This window comes from Lytechinus pictus, chromosome 10, assembly GCF_037042905.1.
Source record: "Lytechinus pictus isolate F3 Inbred chromosome 10, Lp3.0, whole genome shotgun sequence".
NCBI lineage: Eukaryota > Metazoa > Echinodermata > Echinoidea > Temnopleuroida > Toxopneustidae > Lytechinus > Lytechinus pictus.
This window is the reverse complement of record NC_087254.1, coordinates 28620413-28643551: the sequence shown is the minus strand read 5'-3', so window position 1 is coordinate 28643551 and position 23139 is coordinate 28620413. Positions and strand designations below refer to the sequence as shown.

The following is a 23139-nucleotide window of genomic DNA, read 5'->3' as shown; positions in this document are numbered from 1 at the left end:
TAGCAAAATATCTCTTTTATTAAAGCATTGTATATATCATTCTGAAAACCTAAAACCAAATAATCTAACCATAGTGTATATTTAAGTCAGTGTCAGAAAACCTACTTAAAACTACTTACAAACATTTGATCTAATCATTTGCTTAATTCTTTTCAAAATGAAGAAAACGTGATAATGAATCCTACAAATCTCAAGAAATGAGTATTAAAGCTGAGGTAACAAGTTTTTCTTATGACTATTCTGTTCCAAAAGACACAAAGCTTGCAAAAAATTGAATCATAGGTTCAAGACAAGAAATAAAAGAAGTCAAGTTCATAAACATTCAGTGTACTTATTGTCAAAGGAGATAATGCCATATGAATGGATAAGAAATGAAATCGAGATTAGCACTGTTAAGTGTTCACAAAAAATGATTTTAAAAAGACTATACTATTCCTCACATCTTGTTTAAAGAGCTCTACAAAATGGGTGTGAAAATCCAAAAGATGATTATTCCTGCAGTACACACAATATACATGTACATGTACAAGCATAGTCTCTGCAATCATACTATCACATATCTTGAATCTTCATTTTCATTCTGTGAGGATTTAAAAAAAAAAAAATCAGTCACAGCAGTGTACTTACAAACTGAGAGGAACGTGTTGTTTGCAAACACACATCAAAGAATGAAAGTTCAAATTTTCATCACATTACCTGTATTTTTATTACCTCATCCTTTGGGCATTTTCACCACAGATGGACACAGAGGCAAAAAAATCAAGTTGATATTCATGTCAAATGCTTTATGTTTTTTAATAAAACACGACCTGAAGTTTCTGAGACAAAATTTTTTTCCGACTCTGGCAGCCATTTTTTATTTCAAAATGGCTGCCAAAGTATGGATACAAATTAGTGTTGAAAATAGTATATTGATACATATTTTGTTTTGACAGATTTTTAAAGAACAGGTTTGATCATGTTGTTTTCGCCTGTGATTTAGCTTGCTATTATAACACTTTTTAAAATCCCACAGAAAGAAACACCAGTAATTCATTCATCTGATAAAAAAACATTGATGAAGTATGTGATATGGTATGTAATGTCAGTTACCGAAAACATGAACTTTTTTTTCTCATTTCCTGGAAAAGAGGATATATTATATGAAACTTGGTAGATTTCCTCTCTAGGTAACACCCCTCTCTTCTACACCAAAATTAAAGATAACCAATTAACAATGAAGCCATAGGGTACCATTAAATATATGTAATGTCAGTTACCAAGTGGAAAATGTAATGTCAGTTACCGAGATGTAATGTCAGTTACCATGATAAAACGTTGGTTACCAATATTGAAATGCAAATATGTGGTCAATTTTATGGTGAAGAAATATTGTATACTTCTTTCACTTTATAAGTCACACCAGAAGGAGCTTGCTATTGACTTTTAAAAGGTATAGTTCACAAGGAATAGAAATTATGAAGGAAGTTGCATTCCCATCGTGCAAAAAAAAATTACTATGAAATTGTTTTGTACATGCACTTACCAAGTACCTACAGTAATTGTTTGTAATTTTGTATCAGACAATTTTTTGTTTGGTTTTCGAGGGGGGGGTAGGGGGTAATTTTCCCAACCTATTGCCTAAATCTGCAACATTTTTTAAGCTTAACATTGTGATGAAGGGGATTTCCAGGGTCCCTTTTTTAGTTTCTAGGATTATTTTGAGCATTGCCTCGCTAAAAGTAAATTCCTGGTTTTTATACCGGTTAGAAGATGGATGTGTAATACAATTTTGTTTTTGGTTTACAAGTATAGATGAAAAGTGAAATTTGACAGTTCTGATCAATGTTGCATGGATCTACTAAAACTGTTTTTTTTTCTAATTTACAAATAGTTCAGTTTCAGTTTAGAAGCTGGAGTTTATTTTTTGTTGACAGCTTAGAAAAGAAATTAGCAAAGAAAATGATTAAAAAAATTATGAAGAGAATTGAAATCCGACAGATATGAACAAGCGTTGCTTGCACTGACCAGAATAGAAATCAATAAAACTACATGGCTGCATGAGATTCGGGGGAGGGGTACGTGTAGCATAGGGGAGGAGACCCTTATTCATTTTGCCTTTTTTGAGGGGAGGGGGAGTTTGGAGAAGGATAAGGTTTAAAAAGTCATTATAAAACTGATGAATATATTATGGGTGTATAGTCAGAAAAATCCATGTGTACAGTCAATGCAATATTAAATTACTATAGGAAAACATGTAGAGCTCTGCTATGACCCACCCCCCCCCCCCCCCGAGTAAGTAAAACATACATTTCTTATCTTTTGATAATTAAAAATGTTAAGTATCATGAAACTTTTATGATTTTAAAAAGCCTTACATATATTTAAGTACCAAGAAAATTATGCCTTTGAAAATCATATAGCACTGGTAAATGTTAATGTGTATTGTCAGTTACCGACAAGTTATGATAAAAATGTTCAAATCAAAGAAAGGAATTAAGAAAAAGAAAAAAAAATTTCATAGAAATGTTCCTAGAAACTCGGGTATACTTCCACATCAAGCTCACTTTCATGTGAAGCCCTGCACAGAAGATACAATGCAATGATTCCACACATTTGACTTCCATGTGTTATCTCTATGGCAAATTAAGTGTAATGTCAGTTACCGTAATGTCAGTTACCAGCATGGTTGTGGAAAAATTATCATAGCCCCCAAAATACAAAAACGAATTGTTTGATATTTTGACACATCTTAACCTAGTAACTGAGGTATATTTACATATTCAAATTATTACTCTATCTACTCAGGGACATGAGAAATTTCAATTTTGATGAACACCCTGAAATTGCATGTCCTTTTGCGTAATGTCAGTTACCGACACATTTTTGCTTGCTGATGCGTAAAAAAATGTGGTTACATAGGAAAACTTAGTATCAGAGTATACAGCAAGGTTCACTTTATTAACTCTATCAAAAGCAAACTCCCATCATTTGTTGTTTTAGAGATACACACAATGAAAGGTGTGAAAACATTGTGCTGTGTAATGTCAGTTACCGTGAAAATGCCCCTTTGATTAATGAGCCTGTTTCTGCAAATTTATTTTTTCACTCGTCTATCTTGATTTTCAAACAACTAAAATCTCCATGTTAATCACACTTGGCTGATAACAAAGTTGCCTGCTCCCAAAAAGTGCTGACTAATATTTGTCCCTAAATGCCCGATAAACTTTTGTTCTTCTTAACTGTCCGGAGTTTTACACGATACTACTTTGGACAAAGTCTGAAGTTCAACATACCAAATCTAACTTGTTCAGACTTGATAAGGTATCTTTAAAAGTGATAATAAAAACAAACAAAAATGATCTACTAAATGATGGCAACAAGTCCTTTTACCTACACATTTGGTATCTATTTTGTACTGCAAGCAACATGAATAATATACATTGATGAAAGAACAATTATTCTCATCCTTTTAACATATTGACAAAAATCAGAGGTACATGATTTATAGTTATCAAAATTGTAATCTCATAGTCATGTAATTCACATGTTCTGCACACACAAGTCTGTATACACTGACCAAATTGTTGTGAAAACATAATCTAATGCAGGAGCAGATTTATTCTCTCCTTCCAGAGGAAAGCGATGGGGGCTAAAAAGCTATTAGGAACAATGGGAAGGGTTATGGGGGTCTTCTGCATTCAGTATCGTGCAATGGGGAGAGGGGGGGCACATGAAATATTTCAGGATTTAGCATCAAGAAATCCTATTTTGGAGAAACAGTGTTCAATAATTAGAATTAAATCACAAAGATGAATACAATGTTGTACAAATCTCATTTCTTTAGTTGTATAATATCATCTTGACAATGACAGAATTATAAGAAGTGTACGGGAAAATTTACTTGGATTTAACACTGCTGTCAATATCAAAACTGATAAGCCAAAAGCACATCCATACTATTACTTGCATCACACACACACACATACAGACAACTTGCATCACACACACACATACAGACAACAAATATTAACAATGATCATATGACCACCTGCTTAAGTAATAATCACTAATCAAACCCTCTACAATTGAAAGGAGTCGTGGTATTACATCTGAAAACCCTTCGAATTAAATATAAAAGCCCAAGCAAACACACAAATACCAATAATGTTTTATTTCATTTCCGATATAACAGCTCAATTTGCTCGAACATTCAGCCATTCAGCATTCATAAAAGCACTTCAGACAAACCTAACATACACACTCAAAAAATTGTAACAGACTTCTGACAATGAACCATCCAACATTCACCAAATAATAATAATAATAACAATCTACTACTACTACTACTTCTACCACTACTACTACTACTACTACTCCTACTCCTACTACTACTACTACGACTACGACTACTACAACTAAAATACTACTAATGCTACTACCTTATTTATTATCCCAATCCCTCAGCATTCGCAGAGCACTTCACACAAACCTATCATACCCACTAAAAAATTGCAACAGACTTCTGACAATGAACCATACAACATTCACCTAATAATTTACTACTATTACTACTACTACTTATTTATTACCCCCCTAATAACATAAAAAAGCGTAGAAAGAATACTGAATTATATTGAAATTTGGGATATCAACAAACTAGACTTTCAGTTCCAAGGTAGAAAAGAAGTTTGTTACTGCAATGAAGGACAATAATATAGAAAATCAAAAACTCTAGTCAGTGATATCCCAAATCCTTTTAACAAAAAAGATCAATAAAATCAAGAAAAAACGTACCCGTTAGACATAAAATTCATTGTTAGATAAATAAATAAATAAGTAATGAGAAATCAATTTCTCATTTTGTTCACATAGTAAACACATTCACAGTCACACAGTAACCACAATCTCACTCGTCAAAATCCAAGAATATAATAGAGGGAAATAAATGAAATCTGGATAAATATTTATGATAATGAATGAAGCAAAGAAAGAGCTTGTGTCACAAGCGAGAACATGACCTCTTTTGACAAGCTTCCACCTACGATGATGTGAGCTGCTTCATCATATATATATGATGCAGTTACTGTTGAGGGGTGACAAAAGCTTACCAAAAATTGGTCAAAATTATCTTGTTTGTGACAAGAGAACGTCTTCATGTCATCTAACGAATCAGATTAACCAGTGTATATTGTACTATTCATCTTGGCATATATAGCAAATATATTAATCAGAGTATGAGCTATTATGAGTTGTCTTCTTAATGAGGTGTTTTCTAAGAGAGTATTTTCAACAAATATTAAGGGCTCTCATTCAGACACCCGACAACCATTCCACAACCACAATCAGCGATTTCACTCACGTCTCATTTTTCACACAAACTTAAAAAGTTTCTATCCATACTGTACCAAAACCTCTAATACTATTCACAATAATATATCTACATGTACAAGTACAGTGCCTCATTTAAAGAGTGGGCATGATCTTAAACTTTCCTTAAATTTCAAAACAAGAGGAACAAAAAAGAAGATGACAAATACAGAAGAGATTTACAGAAGGAATTCATGATAAATCTTCCATTATGATGTTAACATGAAACAAACAATATACATGTACACAATGCAAAATATTGAGAAATCAATAATTTCTTTACTTTTTATAAAAACTATTTGACATTCAATGCCTGATTAACCAGAAATATACACATAATACATACAAATAAAACACTTGCAAACAGTCCAACTTTACAGCTCACATTCAGAGGGTGTTTCACAAAAATTGAAGTTTGATCTTGGTTGTACTTCAATACCCAGTTGCATGAAATATTATGATACATCAATGCATTGGTCAGTTTCTGATCAGGGGATATGTGCTACACTGTGCCTATGTATGAAGGGTATTCAACAGACAAAGGTTCTAAAACAAATCAACTGCAGGATCAACTCTACAGTTCTGTCAATACCGAGTCCAGACTTCAGTTGTGCTCTGTTAGTGAACCTCCCCAGAAAATGCACTCCTTCATGCCGAGTGTTGAATGTAGGCAACAACACTACAATATTTGGCAGGTGCAGAGACACAAACTTTATTGTATGTAATATCTTATCACCTAAATTCACAAATCAAAACAGTGCCGAATTTGAACAACTTGAATATTTTCATTTTCTGGTGGGGTTCACTAACTTTTGAGCGCCACTGTATATGCATGTAGTATCATGAGATTCAATTGCACTTTGTCAACATGGATGTTTTTATGAAACACCTCCACATAAATCAAAGCCCATTCTATTACCCTTTACCAACATTAAAGCAGGGTATTTGCTGTTAAGAGCATAATAATAACTTTTTCCTTGATAAACATTGACTCATTAACGATTTATCCCCCAGGGGCCCGTTGCAGAAAGAGTTGCAATCAATTGCAACTCTACAAATCATGCGCAACTTGATTTTCAACCAATCAACAGCGCGCATTTTTGACTTGCGATTGATTTTTTGACTTGCGTTTAAACGCAACTCTTTCTGCAACAGGCCCCTGCTTCTCTATCATGTTCTTTTCTCATCTGAAAATATGCCATTCTATAAACCACTAATAAGATGACTGATTATAAGTGTATTTATAAACTTGTCACAGATCACAAGATTAATATTCACATACGGCTTAATCTTCACTTGGCACAAAGTACAATCGCATGAAGTAATCTTAATCCTAATCTCTTTTGAATCAAAGAACCCCATGTTTATTCATCAATCATATCTCCACAGATGGAAAGGCCCGACGTGTAGATCAAAGCTTTACAGAATTCACATTGATGCTCATGGCTCTTGAAGGTTATAATGGGATTAGGATCATTTTTAATCCCCTAATCTCTGGTCAACCACCTCTTGCTTGACCATGACCCCTGCAACAGGTACATCCTGTCGATGGCTTGGACCAGGGATAGTGTTGTCCTTGTTGAGGTCAGCAAGGGTCAACGGTCCAGACAAAATCTTGATCTTGTCGGGACCTGCTTTAGCAGCAACATGAAGGAGCGATTTGTATTTCCTGTGAAGGTCATCTAGAGCTTCTCGCTGTTTGGCATTCTCTACGGCTAACTTCTCCACCTGTTAGGAGAGAGAAAAAAAACTCTGATAAGTCTTGCCAAATACCCAGGAAATTTTTACTCTGATGTGAACTGTCCTAGAACCATAAAATCCTGTTTATATGTACAAGAGAGGAATGTCAGACCATAGGACAAAGTTCAAGTCGGGATTTATGAGAAGTTTTTCATGAGGATGCTACTCATGAAGATCAAGCATAGGTCAATGCAACATTGAGAGTCAAAGAAGCATATTCAGCCTTTAGGGCTTGTCACCACAAATACATCAAACGTTTTTATAATGGCTGTTCAACCCATGTACCTAAAATAACCGGGTACTAATTGTGCATACACACCCTATGAAGATCATTGAATTTAGTTGTCAATGAGTTTACATACCTCCATCTTGAGTCTCTCCTGTTCCACTTCTAAAGATTCTTTCTGCGTGACTCGCTTCTCACGGCAGTTTGCTGCATAGCCTCTGTTCTTGAGGGTTCTTCGCCGTTGCTTCAGCTGCACCACCTGGTCCTTCGGAAGGCCACGGAGTCGACGGTTCAGCTCTCGGACCGAGAAGCTCATCAATTCATCATCATTGATGACCTGTTCAGGTGGCTGCGCAGGGATCTCCTGCCGAATCTGTGTAATGAAAAATAAGAATAAAAAGAAAACCAGACCGTGTTAAAGAGGTGCAAATATTATATTTTTTGTAGATCAGGTCCAGATGAGTGGTTGTTAACAAGGAGAAAATATAGGCAAACTGTCAAAGGCCAATAAATGGGGGAAAACAGAGAATACACGAAAAGAGAAAGAGAAAAGAGGAGAAAGTGCAATTTAAGATCTTTAAAAAAGAGGTGCTGTACAGTAAAGGAAGTCTGAAGTATTCTTCAGAGTTAGAAAAAATCAGATTAAAACAAAAGGCAATTAATTTTATGAGGCAGAATGGACCTGTATGAAAGAAACATAAATTTCTTTGAAGGAAAATAAATGAACTTGAGTGGTCATTTCTTCCACCTCCCAACTCATAAACCAATAGATTGTTACATGTATATCAGATCGATCATACTGTATACATGAATATGTTTACCTTGGACATGTAACATTAGATAAAACAGTCATAGTTTCATAAAATATGTAACATACAGACTACTTTCTTTTCCAATTGTTAAAGAGTCAAAATAATGAAATTCAGTTGAGTGTAAAGTGACGAGATCTAATACAGTAAACTCTCCACAAAATGATAACACGGAAAAGAAGTTTAGAGACTTCTTAAATTTTCAATTATTTTTGCTTTGTTTCCTAAAAGGTCTACAGGATACACTGAAAAGACATCTTACAAATGTATCTAATAGACCTGCTGGAAACTGGCAAAAATATTTGAAGTCTTGACCTCTTTGAAAATAAAAAATGTCTGAATTTTCTGCTTCTTCCTAGAGACGTGCAGACCGTTTTTCCTGAACTCTGGATTAACTTTAATGTCTGTGCTAAAACTATGGAAAAAATATATCAAATTTTTATTGAATCTTTCTTCTGAATGTTTATCATGCATATTATATACTAATACACTGCAGTGAAGGAAACTATTGAAGTTACCATCCCCATATAGTTTGGGTCTTCATCATTTAACTACTGGTGCTAATTAATAAATCCAATAAAAGAGTTTTGTGTAAAATTTGAATCCGAAAGATCACAGACATGATAATCAAGGGTTCAAGATAAGGGCTGCGAAGTCTCCATAGGCGGTGTTGCACCAACCCGAGTTTGCTCAATCTCGAGATTCAAGAAACCCCGTCTCCACCAACGAAGGAAGAGCAATTCCTGCTCGAGCGAGGCATCCATGCAATTTGGTCTGACGCCATGAATAAATAATCCCGAGTGCGTCTGCACCTGCAAATTAGCAGGATAATTTGTAAAATAGCGCGCTATTTTGCAATTAATGCCAAGTTGACTTCGGATTGCAATCTCGAGATTAATCCAGCGAACTAGCATGATAATTGCGTCTCCATTACAAATAATCTTGAGATTGTTCAGATCAGGATAATTTGCCGGATCAGAAATAGCGCGCTAATTTGAAAACTCGGGCTGGTGCAGACAGCCCTCATGAGGTATCATGGGAATGTATCCACAAGCTTTATGCAACTCCAGTCCTGGACTGGTATAGCTTATGATCTAGGCAGAGGCTGCAGCTTTATGTTGCCTTTACGAGTCTGATGCTGTTACGCAGGACGTCAGCAATACATGTATGTCTGAAGCTTGGCTCCAAATCAGCCATAAAGCAGCCGGCACCTATACACTAGAGTCTTGTGTTATTTCTTTTTTTTTGTTATCAACTGTTTTACTCTGAGTTTTTCGTTATATAAAAAAAATGCCACTGCACATTTGTTGATAAAAACACAAGACCGGAGTGTATAGCAGCCACACTTCCTACATGTAGTTGGTTCCCAGATGCATTGCTGACGTTTCGCATTTTACAGCATCAGTCTCATAAAGGCAAAGACAAAAGCTGCAGCCCCTGCTGAGATTATAGGCCAGAACTGGAATAGAAAATATACTGTATTAGCTCCAACATAAAAAAAAAAAAAAAAAAATGCTTGACAAATGTGACAATAGTACACTCAAGTCATTTTGTTCTGCAAAACAATAGAAAAGACAGAAAAATGATACACACTTTAAAACAATATTTTAGTATACAAGAGATGACGAGACATTAGATTTACTTGTACCGCTGGTTTGGATTCGTCCATGCAACAGATTGGTCAGAGCTGCCATTCTCGCGACCAAGGGGTGGACAAACTCAACAGGACGACTCTCTGCTGAAAATTATATATACAGTACATAATAACAATAACATTTCTATAAAAGTTACAGTAAGGCTACGCAATATAGCCTCAAAACAAAGAATCACTACTACCCCGACTTTAATACATGATATAGAGTAACAGTCAAAAAGGTTGTTTAAAAAATGTAACATATTAAACTCCAGATACAGAATATAAATGTATGATGTATTCATCCGTAATTGTGTGGAAATACAATCAAATAGGCAATTAGGCCAGGGAATCAGGCATGCCAACAAGTTAGGTTTATTCAAGATATTTGATGTCAAGCAAATGAAAAAGAAATCTTGTACATGTACGACACTGTTTTTTTTTTAAGATATGATCCACATAATGTGTGTTCGTATCAAATACATGGGGAAAGTATTTTCTTTGTTTTTGTTATTACCAACAAATCTTGAAATTGATGCAGCAATGAAATGCCGGATGTATGTTAGCATGAATCGCCCTCACGATGGTACATGGTTGGGAGCATAATATGAAAATGTAATTTGTAATGGATGTACAACTACAGATGGACAATGCAAACATGATTGTGTACACAGATTTTGGTGACATTAAAAATTGTAATATCCATCGTTTGTTTTATAAGGGAGGTACATTACAGTACCGTATATAATGTACACAAACATGTACAGGGGTATGTACAATGTACATGATAATTCAGTGTATGCAGGTATCACGTCTCTGAAGAACATGGCAATGAGCAGTTAAATCACACACACCGACTGACAAGTTTTGAATTTCATTTTCAGTAATATTTATTGAACTGTAATTTTCTGTAAAAATGAGGAAATCAGATCCAATGTATTTGAGCCAAAATGTTACTCAGCAAGAACTTTTAATAAGTATCTGTAAATTCAAAGTGTGATGCTTTTAAAACTGTCTTAATGCAATGTCCCTATAGCTGGAATCACCATCATACCGGTATGTAACACTAAACAGGGACACTTCTGCAAACTTTCCCTTTGAATAGTGTACACATACAAGGTTTGGTTGTGGTGAGGTTGAAGGGGGGAAATACCCTCTTCCCCAGTCAGTGATCCTGAGCACAGGGAAGGGAAGGGGAAATGACTGATGGGGGCCATCTCTAGGGACCAATCTACTCTTAATCCCTTGGAACAACTCAGGACATGGCATTCTTGCACTTTGTGCGGTTTCTTCTGAAGTCGTCTTCTCAAAATGTTACCCATCTCTGTCACTCAAAATTGTATTCTCTCTCAATTTGATGCCCTAGTGTACATTAATATGCCTTTTTATTATGTTCTTTTATACATGTATTCAGTTTATGATATCTTTAAGTTCTTTTTGTGAATGAAAAGAAAAATCCCAGGGACTAGAATTTCCTCTTAACAAGTAAATTGAAGAAGCCTGAAATATCACATACAAGAGTAAGCTATAAGGAAATAAACAAAACAATAGTCATCACCTTAAATTCTTTCAATCACATTACAATCAACATCATCACCATCACCATATCCTAATTATAATTGCATGTATCGTCATCATATCGTGATTATTTTTTTTTTGCATCTCTTTTCCCCTCTCTCCTCGAAGCTCTTGGAAAAATAACGAGGACAAACATGACCCAAGGTTCTTGATCAAGATTTTATCTCCATCCCGTTTCATAATTTTCCCTTCTTCAGCACTTTAATTCATAAGGGATATGACTGCATTAATGCGTTAAAGGAGATATCTCATAATTTGATGACGATGTCCCCAGTCCACCTTAGAGAGAAATCTCGATAAAATCGGATGCCGTTCCATTGACTGATTTTAACTACCACTGACAAAGAGTCCGGGGAGACTTTTCACGGAAGGACAAGGCACTTTATCAAGAAAAGATAATGTAATAGTTGTTTGATTCTTAATTGCTGATGCATCAGATGGAAAGTGATTGTAATGAAACATTCCCCATTTTTATTTGACCTTTATCTTGAAATTCACCTTGAAAATCCTTTTTATTTCAATAACAAAGTGATCTACAAGTATGTATGGATGTGTTGCATATCTAGGTTACCAATTAATAGTACTAGAATTCTACAACAAATTTGTTCTCAGCTAATCGTATAGCAGGGTTCCAGTAGCTTGTAACATTCAATTGATAACAGGTTTTGTGAGACTGTGCCCTCAGATATTTTGTTGTTACATACATGCATGTCTTTGTAAGAAAAGTTTAGCAAGCCTATAATATGTAAACCGGATATTATATAAATCTATAAGATTTAAATTGAATTCAGATAAAAAGTAACAAGAACTGTCTTTTCACATAATCAATATGTGACATAATTCATTTTTGTAACATATCAAAATTGAACATCTTTAAGTTTAATCTGTAACTGAACTCCTGTTGACTATTCACATAATTCAAATTGATCTAAAATCTTGTGAACTTACAGCCAGAATTTCAAGGCAAATACAATTTATTATATGGTCTAATCAGATAGCATTTGTCCTTTAAATGTCTGTAAGGATCGTTCCTTCGTCATGGACTGTTATTACTACATCATGAACTTTTCAAAACTAATTTAGCAGTTCCTTGAAAATGAAAGTGATGACAGACAACTTCACCAAAATTGATTTTTTTTTTTATCCTCATGTGCTTCAATGTGTCTCGTGAAAACGAAACAAGGAATCAGATATGTTCATGATGCACACTCAAAATTATTTTTGTGATCACTGATCAGCTGAAAATTTAATTAATTCTATGCACCTGCGAAAATCTTAAGATATTGGAATGTCTTTATTTATAGATCTTTATGAACGAGAAAAAAATTACCCCCCCCCCCCCGTCAAAAAATGAAATTTGCTTCTTCCAAGAAATCATATGACAGAAACTACTGTAGGGGAAGGAAAAGTACAATTTAGAAATGAAAAAGAAAAGTCTTTATTTTGAAATCACTAAAAATCTTCTACACTTTAATTTTTGTCTTTGTCACAATTCAGACTACCAAATTTATTTAGTCATGAGAATTGGCATTAACAAACCATCATCCAAATGGCATCATTAGAAATGATAACACTTGTCTCAAACATTGTGAGATTCATCCTCAAGGGAGAACACTCAACTTTAAAATTTCTCAATGTGAAGAAATCTCTCCTCTGTCTCCCTTGCTCTCACATATTAAACACAACAGAGAGTAGAAATTATCCAGCATGGGCCGGAAGGAAGTTCTCGGCGATGCCTAGATTTGTCACATAACATTCGTAAATGACTCAAATCCTCCTCAGGGAGGGGAATATGGAACTTGAACCTGTATAGTACCTTCTTCTAATACCCCAAGACCCTTTTCACACTGAAAATTTAGCTTTGTAATAAACTTAAACCATTGATATATTTTTTACATTTCACTGTCCCATTTCACACAAATTTTCACAACTTTATCTATACCTAATACAACCTTGAAGAAAAAAAACAGAAAAAGAAAAATCAATCTCATTCCACAGTGACCTTAATATTTTTTTGTAAAAAAAGTAAAAAAATACATAATGAAATAAAAATTAATTAATAATAATTCTGAAAAATCAACACCCTTTCACAAAAACTTAATGCTGTGTGAAATATTTTATTATCGAAATATCTGAACTATCGAATTCAGAAAATAAAGAAAAATAAAAAATGGATCAACTTCAACACACTATTCAAAATTTCTATAAATTTTAGGCATCGATAAGTTTGATTTTTCTAAATGTTTCTCACTCTGTAAAAACATTTTTGGCTACAATCCAAGTTTTTAACAACAATAAGAATAAGATCTATTCCTTGTATCTTTGATTTAATTCATATCTGGTTGCAACTTAATAACAGATGGCATTTAACTTACTCATTCACATGTGCCCACTTTACTTTGTTTTTACTAACTCCTGCCAAATTTGTCGCCAGTAAAGCATAAAACAAGTTAAATTTTAACCAAATTAAACGACAATGAACTTTTCTAAAGTTTACTTGAGATACAAAGTCCAATAACTATTGCACTGAGCCAATTCTTGCTAAGAAAAATAAGCTGATACGACAAAAAGCAAGATTGTTCAAACATAGACAGTGGTCACGACACGCTTTACACGTGGCTCTGAGATGGGTCGATACTGAGTGGAAAATTATCCCATTGCCAAGATTACTTTGTCAATTTACAGCACAAAGTCACAGGCAAGGTCATCATAAAAAATTAATATGTTTAATCATGTATATCAATTAAAGACCTGTATGGTCCTTGGAGAAAATAAATACCATAAAGGTTTATTTGGAGGCAGTTCTATTTTGCTGAATAATCACAAATCAGCCTTTAGTATTTGATGTTTCTAAAAAAACAACAACACAAATGTACTCTTTCGGGTGTCTAGTATGTACACTGTATATTATTTTGTTGCACAGTATGAGTATGTATAACTTGTAGGATAGGGGGAGGGGTGTTCAAAAGACATATTAGGGGGAGCAACCACCCGTTATAAGTCATTGATGTTTACAATGAGAAATTGAGATGCCTTTTTTTTGCTAGTAGAAGACATCCCTGACATACAGCTTTTTGGAGAGTGAGCAAATGCATCTTTTCCGGTATTTAATTTCAATCAGTCTTGAATATGATAGCGGAAACAAAAAAGGACACAAACATTGTAAAAGCATGTATCAAATCAATAGCATAATTTTGGCCTTAAAATGGAAAATCTACACATGTTGCAAACTGACAACTTTTCAATGTAAGAATATTAAAGAATAAAGTAAAAATCACTAGGCATTCTGTTGCAGAATGAAATGATTGCTAATTCAAGCTTACTTTACAGATGTGCATGTACATGAACTGATAACCACATAGATTTAATATGTAATGTTTAAAAGATAGTTCATTGACCTGGGCAATGTCTTACAACTTGTATCATCGCAAGATCACATGCTATCGCTGTCTCAAGCTGAAGCAAATAGAACTTTTTCCCAGGATCTAGGCATTGTTCGATTTGAGATGTTGCTGTACATGTAAATGTATTGGCAAAGTTCACTACAACTACACAATTATATCTTTTTCATTTCTTTATATTTTTTCCCTGTAGTGTCATTTCATTAGAGTGGGGGCGAAGTTGTTACATTTTCATATTTTTTATTTGAAAAAACTTTGTATAAAAGTGATTTGTTACATCTTCCTTCTCTTACTAGCTGATTTCGTTCTTCTTTCTTTCTTTTTTTAGGGGGGGGGCATATTTTGAATTTTTGATAAATTTTGGGGGTGCAACTACCTTTTATAGAGCTTATTTACTTGCCTTTGTAGAACAGGGATGAATTGAATACATTTTACCTCTCTTACTAGCTGATTTCTTTTTGGAGGGGAGGGAGTGGGAGAGTATTCTAAATCTTCAATATATAAATTATCATTTTGTGCCCAGATCAAACTGTCTATTATAGAGCTGGTTTACTTGTATTTTTTAAAATTAGAATTGATGAAGAGGATTAACATTAGAAAATTTAGGAAACCAGTCTAAATCATCTACATCTATTCATATCTTTTAATTAGCATCTTCATGTGCATTCTCTTATCATATTCATAGAAGGTCAACATAAAGAAATGTCTCAAAGTCACTTGAGTTGACCTTATTTATATTAAACAATCTTCAGATTTCTTATCACTATGACCTGATTGCTAATTCTTTTTGGATGGGCACTATGAAAAATGCTTACGTGCAAAAAGACACTGCCTTCCTTTTATGACCATGACCATTTAAACATTACATTCTATTGAAAACCGAGATCCCTCTCCTGCGTTTCTGTAGTTTACTTCTTATAAAGCTATGTAAACTTTAAGAGACTGGTACTTGTGAGCATAACTTTTTTTTAAAAATCTTGTCTGCATATGTTTGGAGGACAAACATATTCAAATAGATGAAAAATATTTCTTACAATATGTCTGTATTGACATGAATTCAATAATGTTCATTTAATTTTGTCATTGATTCTGAGGACCATCACTACCTATGAATGTGATTTGGGTCAAGATAATATTGACTTTACAGACTCACCCTAAAATACGTGCAGATTTGCATGAGTTATCAAAGCAAAAAGTACAATCAAAATTTCAAGCATGCGTCACTCCTAAAATGTTCAACAGCAACCTCTATGATGCAAACTAACAAATATGAAGTTGGATTGAAGAATTTATTTGCCTAATTCCAGTGAATAGGCAGACGATATCATGAGACCAAGTATTATATCATCCCGTTTTGTAAAAAAAAATAGTTTAGCTTTTGATAGTTCATGTGTTTTTAGACGGTAATCAAGAAAATAAATATACTACATGCACATGTACATAGTGTATAGGGATGTCTAATTATTTTTTAATAAGAAGGGAATAAAAGAATCGCATCCATTTTATAATGAAATTTCAAACAGGAAAGAAAGGGGGCTTAATAGAAAGATATTTAGGCTTAAAGATCAGACCCATAAAACCGATACACAACATGAACATATGTGGTGTATTATAATCATCAGCAGCATATTGCAAGCTTGCAACTAAATTGTATAATTTTGTCTTCCTTCCTACATTTCTAACAAGCGCAGAAACACATCATTTTTCTCGATCAGAACACTTTCAAGATTGCTATCGCCGATTCCTGTCAGCTCGACTCTGAATCATTGCATTTTTTCCTCTGCGCTAAAGAGAGCAGGAAAAACTCTGCCTGGCGCGAGTCAAGTAAACAGATTAAAAAAGTCAATTTTTCTTTTCCCACCCTGCGGTCCTGATGGGATATTTCCACACTCTAAACGGAACTGACAGGCCCGAGACACGCTTTTATTCTCCCTTTCCGCAGACACCTGCAAACGCGCCACGAAAGACAAGCAAAAAATAAGAGGAAGCCTAGGTTGCTGAGGAATTCATTCCCTAAAAATTCAGCAAAATTTTGATCAATTTATAAATAGAACCCTGTTGTTTTCATCCTTCAAGACTCGTTGCAAAGTGACAACAGAAACAATCTCTCTGCAGACCGACTTCTAAAGGACAAGAACTGTCAACTGGGAATCCACTCTACTTCTCACTGATTTGATTCTTTGTAGATTGTATCATCCATGACTCAATATGCATTATGAAACTTATTAAATGGATATCAATAAAACTAATTGAGTTAACTACAGATTGTGGCAACTACCAGGGTGGTAATACGGTAGAAGCCCCAGAGAAATTGAAATCCTTCACATATAATAGAGTGTTTCTCAAGTAATGACAGATTAGAGACAGACTATGTTTTCATCAAGTACATAAAGGTATTAAAAGACCTGCAAGACCTTGTAAAATATTTTAGACTGAAAAAGATCTATCTTTTATATTATTATTTATTTCCTTTCCTTGGAAAAATTAAAACCCTTGATTATGGAGCTTTGAAACTCATTGTCTGTGTCAAAGTTCAGACCTCACATATATTCTGGAACAGCATACTTTTTAATTCACACAAAATAAATAGTAGTAGCCTACAGAAATAGTACGTATCCTATTCCAAGTATTTTTGCTCAATTCTACAAATCATAAACCGATTCAGCACTGATTTCATGAAATTCATTTCCAATGCAAGAAGGAGGAATTTTCTAGCACTTCTTTGTCCTGTCTTCCTTCATCTCTTCATTCCAAGGATATATCATCTTTAACATTATCCATTTTTTAGTGAGATATTGAATATGATTGAACTCATACGGTCACTCAGGTTAATTTCCGGTGTGATTTTCAATGAAATTTTGTGCCCACAGAGCCAAAGTGATTTATCAAGAATATTGGTTAATTTTGTCTACTTCTTTGTCTTGTCTCGAGCCATCTCTTCATTTCATAGAGATATGGCCCCCAACCATCATAACCCAGGAATCCCTCAAAATAAGCCCACCAACACACTGATCGCTTGAGGCACAGTTGGCACAGATGTTACCCCAATGGCCAGAGAGGGATGCCTACAAATTTGTCTGATTTCCCGCATGTCAAGGCAATCACGACATCTTAACGGGACCAGGATATTTGGGGAAACACATCGTCGAGCAAGGAATGCAACAGTGAGGCTACCGTGCTGTTGGTTGAAATGGTTCATGTTTTGGAGGAAATCCACACACAAGAGTGTACGTGTACATGCTAGCTGTGGCATGCATACATGATGTAGAAAGGAGATGAGATCATTATGAGTTTGGGCCGTACTTAGGTTTGAAGATATGAAGTACATGTACATAAAACAATGAGGAAAAAGTATAAAATACATAGAAGAGATTATGCAAGCACAAAAGGAAGACACAATAATACATGAACTAAAAGCAACAATAGAACATACAGGTTTCTGGTCTGTAAAATGTGAAAAATATCAAAGAGATTACCGTATACAAAAATTACAAATTCATGATAAATCTATATATTTTTCACTCAGAGAAAATACATTCTTCCTTTATCATGGGCTGGTATGAATAAATGACATGACAAACATAAAATGTATTGGTATGAGTGCACATCTTTTAATATAAACGGTGATCTTTTCTTCATTTGCTTTTATTCCTTTGATATAAAGCATTGTGAAAAACTTGTATAGCCATTACACTTTATTCACACCGCTAAAGCAATATTATGATACAGATGAAGTGTAACTGATCATGAAAATATGCATACAGTTGTATGAAAAATGCATTGTTTTCACCTGATTATGAATTCAAACAGCTTGAAAGAGCACTTGATTTGAAATGAGACTAATAGTACTAAAAATTCAAGAAACAGCATGGTGGTCCAAACACATACATGAACTTAAATGGGAACCATTCGCATTATGATCATTTCAATATCTTTCATATTTCTACTGTTACACCCACTTACCTGTGTTCGTTAACTATTGCTACTACGTGCCATTCTGAAAAAAGTTCGATAATACTGTAACGTTACTTCAAAATTTATACAGAGTCCTGTCAGAGAGCTCCAACAACCAGAGTTTGTTCTGATTTATCCAGATAATTTATTACATGATGCAAGTTGGTCCAATTCCCAAATCCTCTATTGTTCTAATACCACACATGTAGCTCAACCCACTTTGTCAGCTTCATGTATCAGATTGGATCTAATATCATTTGAACCAATACTCTAATACATGCAGCCTCTTGGGCTTAGCCTTATTGCCGTTCTTCTAACATTCAAAATAATTTCATTGCCACTTTACCAAATTAGTTTAATATGTAAAATATTAATGATTAGAGAGCCACTGCACAAAATTTGTAGGTTTGCCATCCAACAGTACAGTATACAAATAATGAATGTTTATGAGTGCAATGGACAGAATACTTCATGAGGTGAAAGATGAAATGATCCATTCAACGAGGCGTAGCCGAGTTGAATGGATCATTATTTCATCTTTCACCGAATGAAGTATTCTTTCCATTGCACAAATGAAAAAACATTAATTATTTGGTTTATATGACACCTAAAAATTGATTTTTTTTTTCGGTTCATATGAAATTTATGAATTTCGATGCATGAAAACATGCTCATGCAGTGCGAGTTCGGTCTGTTGATTGTTACGTCATTATAACATGCGCACTGCTGGTGCCTGCAGCTGCAGTCTCGGTGCGAGCTTGCAATGGACAAAATCGTATGGATCCAAAATTGCACGATGAATGGATCCAAAATTGCACGGTTGATGACGTCATTGCAAAATGGGCTGAATGAACGATATCAAACAACCAATCAAATCACAAGGATCTATCTACAGTAGGTGTCATATAATAACTTCCATGAAACAATTAATTTTGATTGGATGCTCAGTGTTCAGCATCATTACAATGGTGGTTACTGTTGGATGAAAAAATAAACTTTCATGCAACTGAAACAGGACCCTATGGCCTGTATTCTGAAGTCGGGATTAACTTAGACTAGTCTAACTCTGTGCTAAAATGATGGGAGCCAAAAATTCTGTTCATATTTCTTGTATTTACTATTTCGTTTCCTTTTGCTTTCATAATGAAGAAAAATACTTCAGTTTAATATCATTCCCAGACAATTCTTAACAATGTGAGTGTCAAATGAGATAATAAAGTGGATTTGTACTGTTAGGGATCTGTGCCCCAATTGGCTCTCCATAGTTAAACCACAACTTAAACCAGGGTTTAATTTTAACCTGACTTCAGAAAACGGGCCATTGTCTCAAGAAATACACCTGGTGGGTGTTTCATAAAGCTGTTCGTAAGTTAAAAGCGACTTTAAGAACGACTGGTGATCCTTTGTGGTAAATGGTATATTCACTGGCGATGGTTAAGTGCGTCTAAGAAAGGATCACCAGTCATTCTTAAAGTTGCTCTTAACTTACGAACAGCTTTATGAAAACGGCCCCCTGTACATGTACATGAGTAGGCCTAGTGGTATTGGACCAAGTGAACATTAGGTCTAAAAAATATGGACATGTAGTCCACATTAAGTATTCATACATAAGCTGAACCCTCTTAAAAAGAGTTGTGATTGATCTGATCAAGCACAATTATAAAACCCCAGCTATGTAATTTTCAAGAATATCTGTTTTTTTTTAGTGTGATCTACAGATATAATGTAATGAATGCTCATACAGTACATGCATCCTTGTTTTGATTCCAAAGACTTTTGTACATGAATTATCATGAAACCCTTGATGGCTATAATAGATTGATCAGTGGCCTACATGTATTTCATAAAACTTGTAATAATAACAAATTTGCAATAACAGTTAAAAGCTACTGAAATCCTTCAATCTGATTGGCTGATAGTAAATTCGTTATAAAAATTGCGCATTTGTTATCATAACAAGTCTTTATGAAACGGGGACTTAGATCAATTACAACTCTTTTTGAGACAGGACACAAGACAACTTGGTTAAGTGGATGGGTGGCATTTTGATCATGTTCGAAATGTGGAACTTCGCCAAACTGAATTTTAACTTTGATGAAGTTACATCCAGATGTTATTTCTTGCATCCACTAACAAATAACAGAAAAAGAAATTTACAAATGGGGGGATGGGGTAATAAATCACTGATAGATCAAACTGGTTGTTGGAACTTGATACTCTCAAAATTCATTGTATGATGCTCCAAAAAAAAGACTGATTATCCAAATCAATGTTTGGGTAATTACAAACTTTGAATAAACTTGCCTCATGTTTTTGTTTCATAAAGTTTGATTAACACATATGAAATTAAAAAGTTTTCATCCTATATTTTTTGTCTTTGCATTAAGATTATCATCCACACAATTCAGGCTTTTAACTTCAGTTCAATGGAAAAAAAATTTTGTTTAATGTAAGCTATAGAATCTAATCTCTATTACTGAAAAATTTATAAATTTTTCATTTATCAAATGAAATAATAATGGTAGTAAGTTTGGTATTTTATATCCATGCAACCCTCAAAAGAATTGATACAGGAAATCTAATGAATTGATGGGGATAAAATTAAGGATTTCCCACAATGTCTGACAAAATAACTTTCTTTGATCAAACTTTGTAACTTGATATTTTTGTATGACCCAAAAAATAATTGTCAGCAACCAGTGGCTACATTTGAATGGCCAAATGGAGATCAAACATCCCTCGAGACAATATGAACCAGCATTAATAATCAATGTATGAAGCTCATATTGCATTTTTTGTCTTTGGAATACTGCATTATTTCAAAATTGATTTTATTTGAAGTGATTTGAATTCCTTTTCTCACATATCCCCAACTGATCAAGATCAGGGTTAAAAGCCTGAACACATTGATGAGCCATGATTAAAGCCAGATGTGACTTCTAGTTACCTTCATGTTGGTCGGTCCTGCCTTACGCACCATGGTCTCAGTTGGAAAGACTGCACCAGCCAGGTGACCGGGACCAAAGAATGTCGCCTGAGACACTTGCTGCTGGAAGCTCTGCGAATGCGGGTGGAAGGGCAAGGCCTGTGTGCTGGAACTCTGATGACCCTGAACGGATTGCGCCTGGTCAGCAAAAACACAGAGGTGAGAGAAGTCGGCGGATCCTTCAAGACTGCTCTGTCCAAAATGGTTTGGCATGAACTGCTGCTGAGTCTGCTGGCTCTGAGGTGTCTGCCAGTCTGTTATCAAGAGAGCATGAATAAGGGAGAGGGAGTACAAGAGGAAGAGTTAATACTCGCTGCAAGTGAGGAGGCAGGGCGCATACTACAAGCAGTGACAGTCAGCGGGATATTTGATTTAAGGGATTATGTCAACAAGCTCGTCCCAGGCTGTGTGACTGTTTCAGCTTGAAAGGGAAGAGAAAATTGCTGAGTGGACTGTTTGCAGCTACCTTATGGGTGCAGAGACATGGCTAATGTGGCAATGGGGCATACATCTGACTGTTTGCATAAGTCAGAGAATGTAAGGCTGGGATGTGTAATCAGGATACCGTTAAGATACTCTACAAACAGTTGTACATTATGCTAATTGAAGGAAAATTAGATTTCCCTGAAAGGCTTGGTAAACATACAAAAGGCCTAAGTAAAATTGTAAATACACCCTAAAATGTGACAGAACATTGGTCAAGTCAACATTCACAATTTGGTTACAAATGTCTTTCAAGGAAGTTTTTCAGAAAATTGATCATTTAAAATTTCAAATTTAAGGAACTACAAATCACATTACTTACAAGAACCCACTGGCAAAACATTAGTAGCCATTTCTGTAAGAATCATTTTGTAAGACATATGCAGTATTTGTTGTCCTATTAAGTCCAGTCAGGAGAGGTTTGAATCTTCCATACTTTATATTCTTGGTATTTATAGGGACTTCTAGGGATTATGTACGATGACAGAGAAAAACACAAGTGATGTCAAATTCTAATTCCGGCTAACATTTCTGAATGTATGACATCAAGTGAAAAGGGTTTTCCTTCCTGAAGTTCCTCTCTAGTTTTGGTCATGTTATCACAAGACTATATGACAAAGTTCAATGGTATATGGGAAGAGAGAGAGAGAGCAAAAGAGATAGTAGCTGAGGTGAAATCATTGTCAACTAACACAGTAACGCTGTTTAGAATTTGCACTTTCCCTTATTAGGGGGGAATCCAACAGTTTCACGTACAGGAAATTCGTCCTGAACAACTGTGTGTACTTGAGGGCTTCCGCAATCTCTTCCCCTCTCTCTCGCTTCCAATGATAGTGACTGAAAATAGCCAAGAATTCAAGTCAGACCGGTAGCACGATGATCTCACAGGAAGGGACCTGGCTAGGGAAGGATATCCTGCGTGTATAATACAATAATAAAACAGACGATGGGTGGGGGGGGGGGGGAATTAGATTCAGTAA

At 34.8% G+C, this 23139-nt stretch overlaps 1 protein-coding gene across 1 annotated transcript; it reads right to left on the bottom strand.

Annotated features, from left to right (window-relative positions):
* LOC129269415 (transcription factor MafK-like) lies at window positions 1–23044 on the bottom strand. Its single transcript, XM_054906912.2, has 6 exons — window positions 22916–23044; window positions 21638–21930; window positions 18700–18733; window positions 9767–9862; window positions 7452–7688; window positions 1–7077 (listed from the first exon to the last, which is right to left on the bottom strand). Exons 4-6 carry the CDS (start codon window positions 9791–9793, stop codon window positions 6829–6831), a joined length of 513 nt encoding a protein of 170 aa, XP_054762887.1. The 5' UTR covers window positions 9794–9862; window positions 18700–18733; window positions 21638–21930; window positions 22916–23044; the 3' UTR covers window positions 1–6828.
* Window positions 23045–23139: the final 95 nt, after the last annotated feature.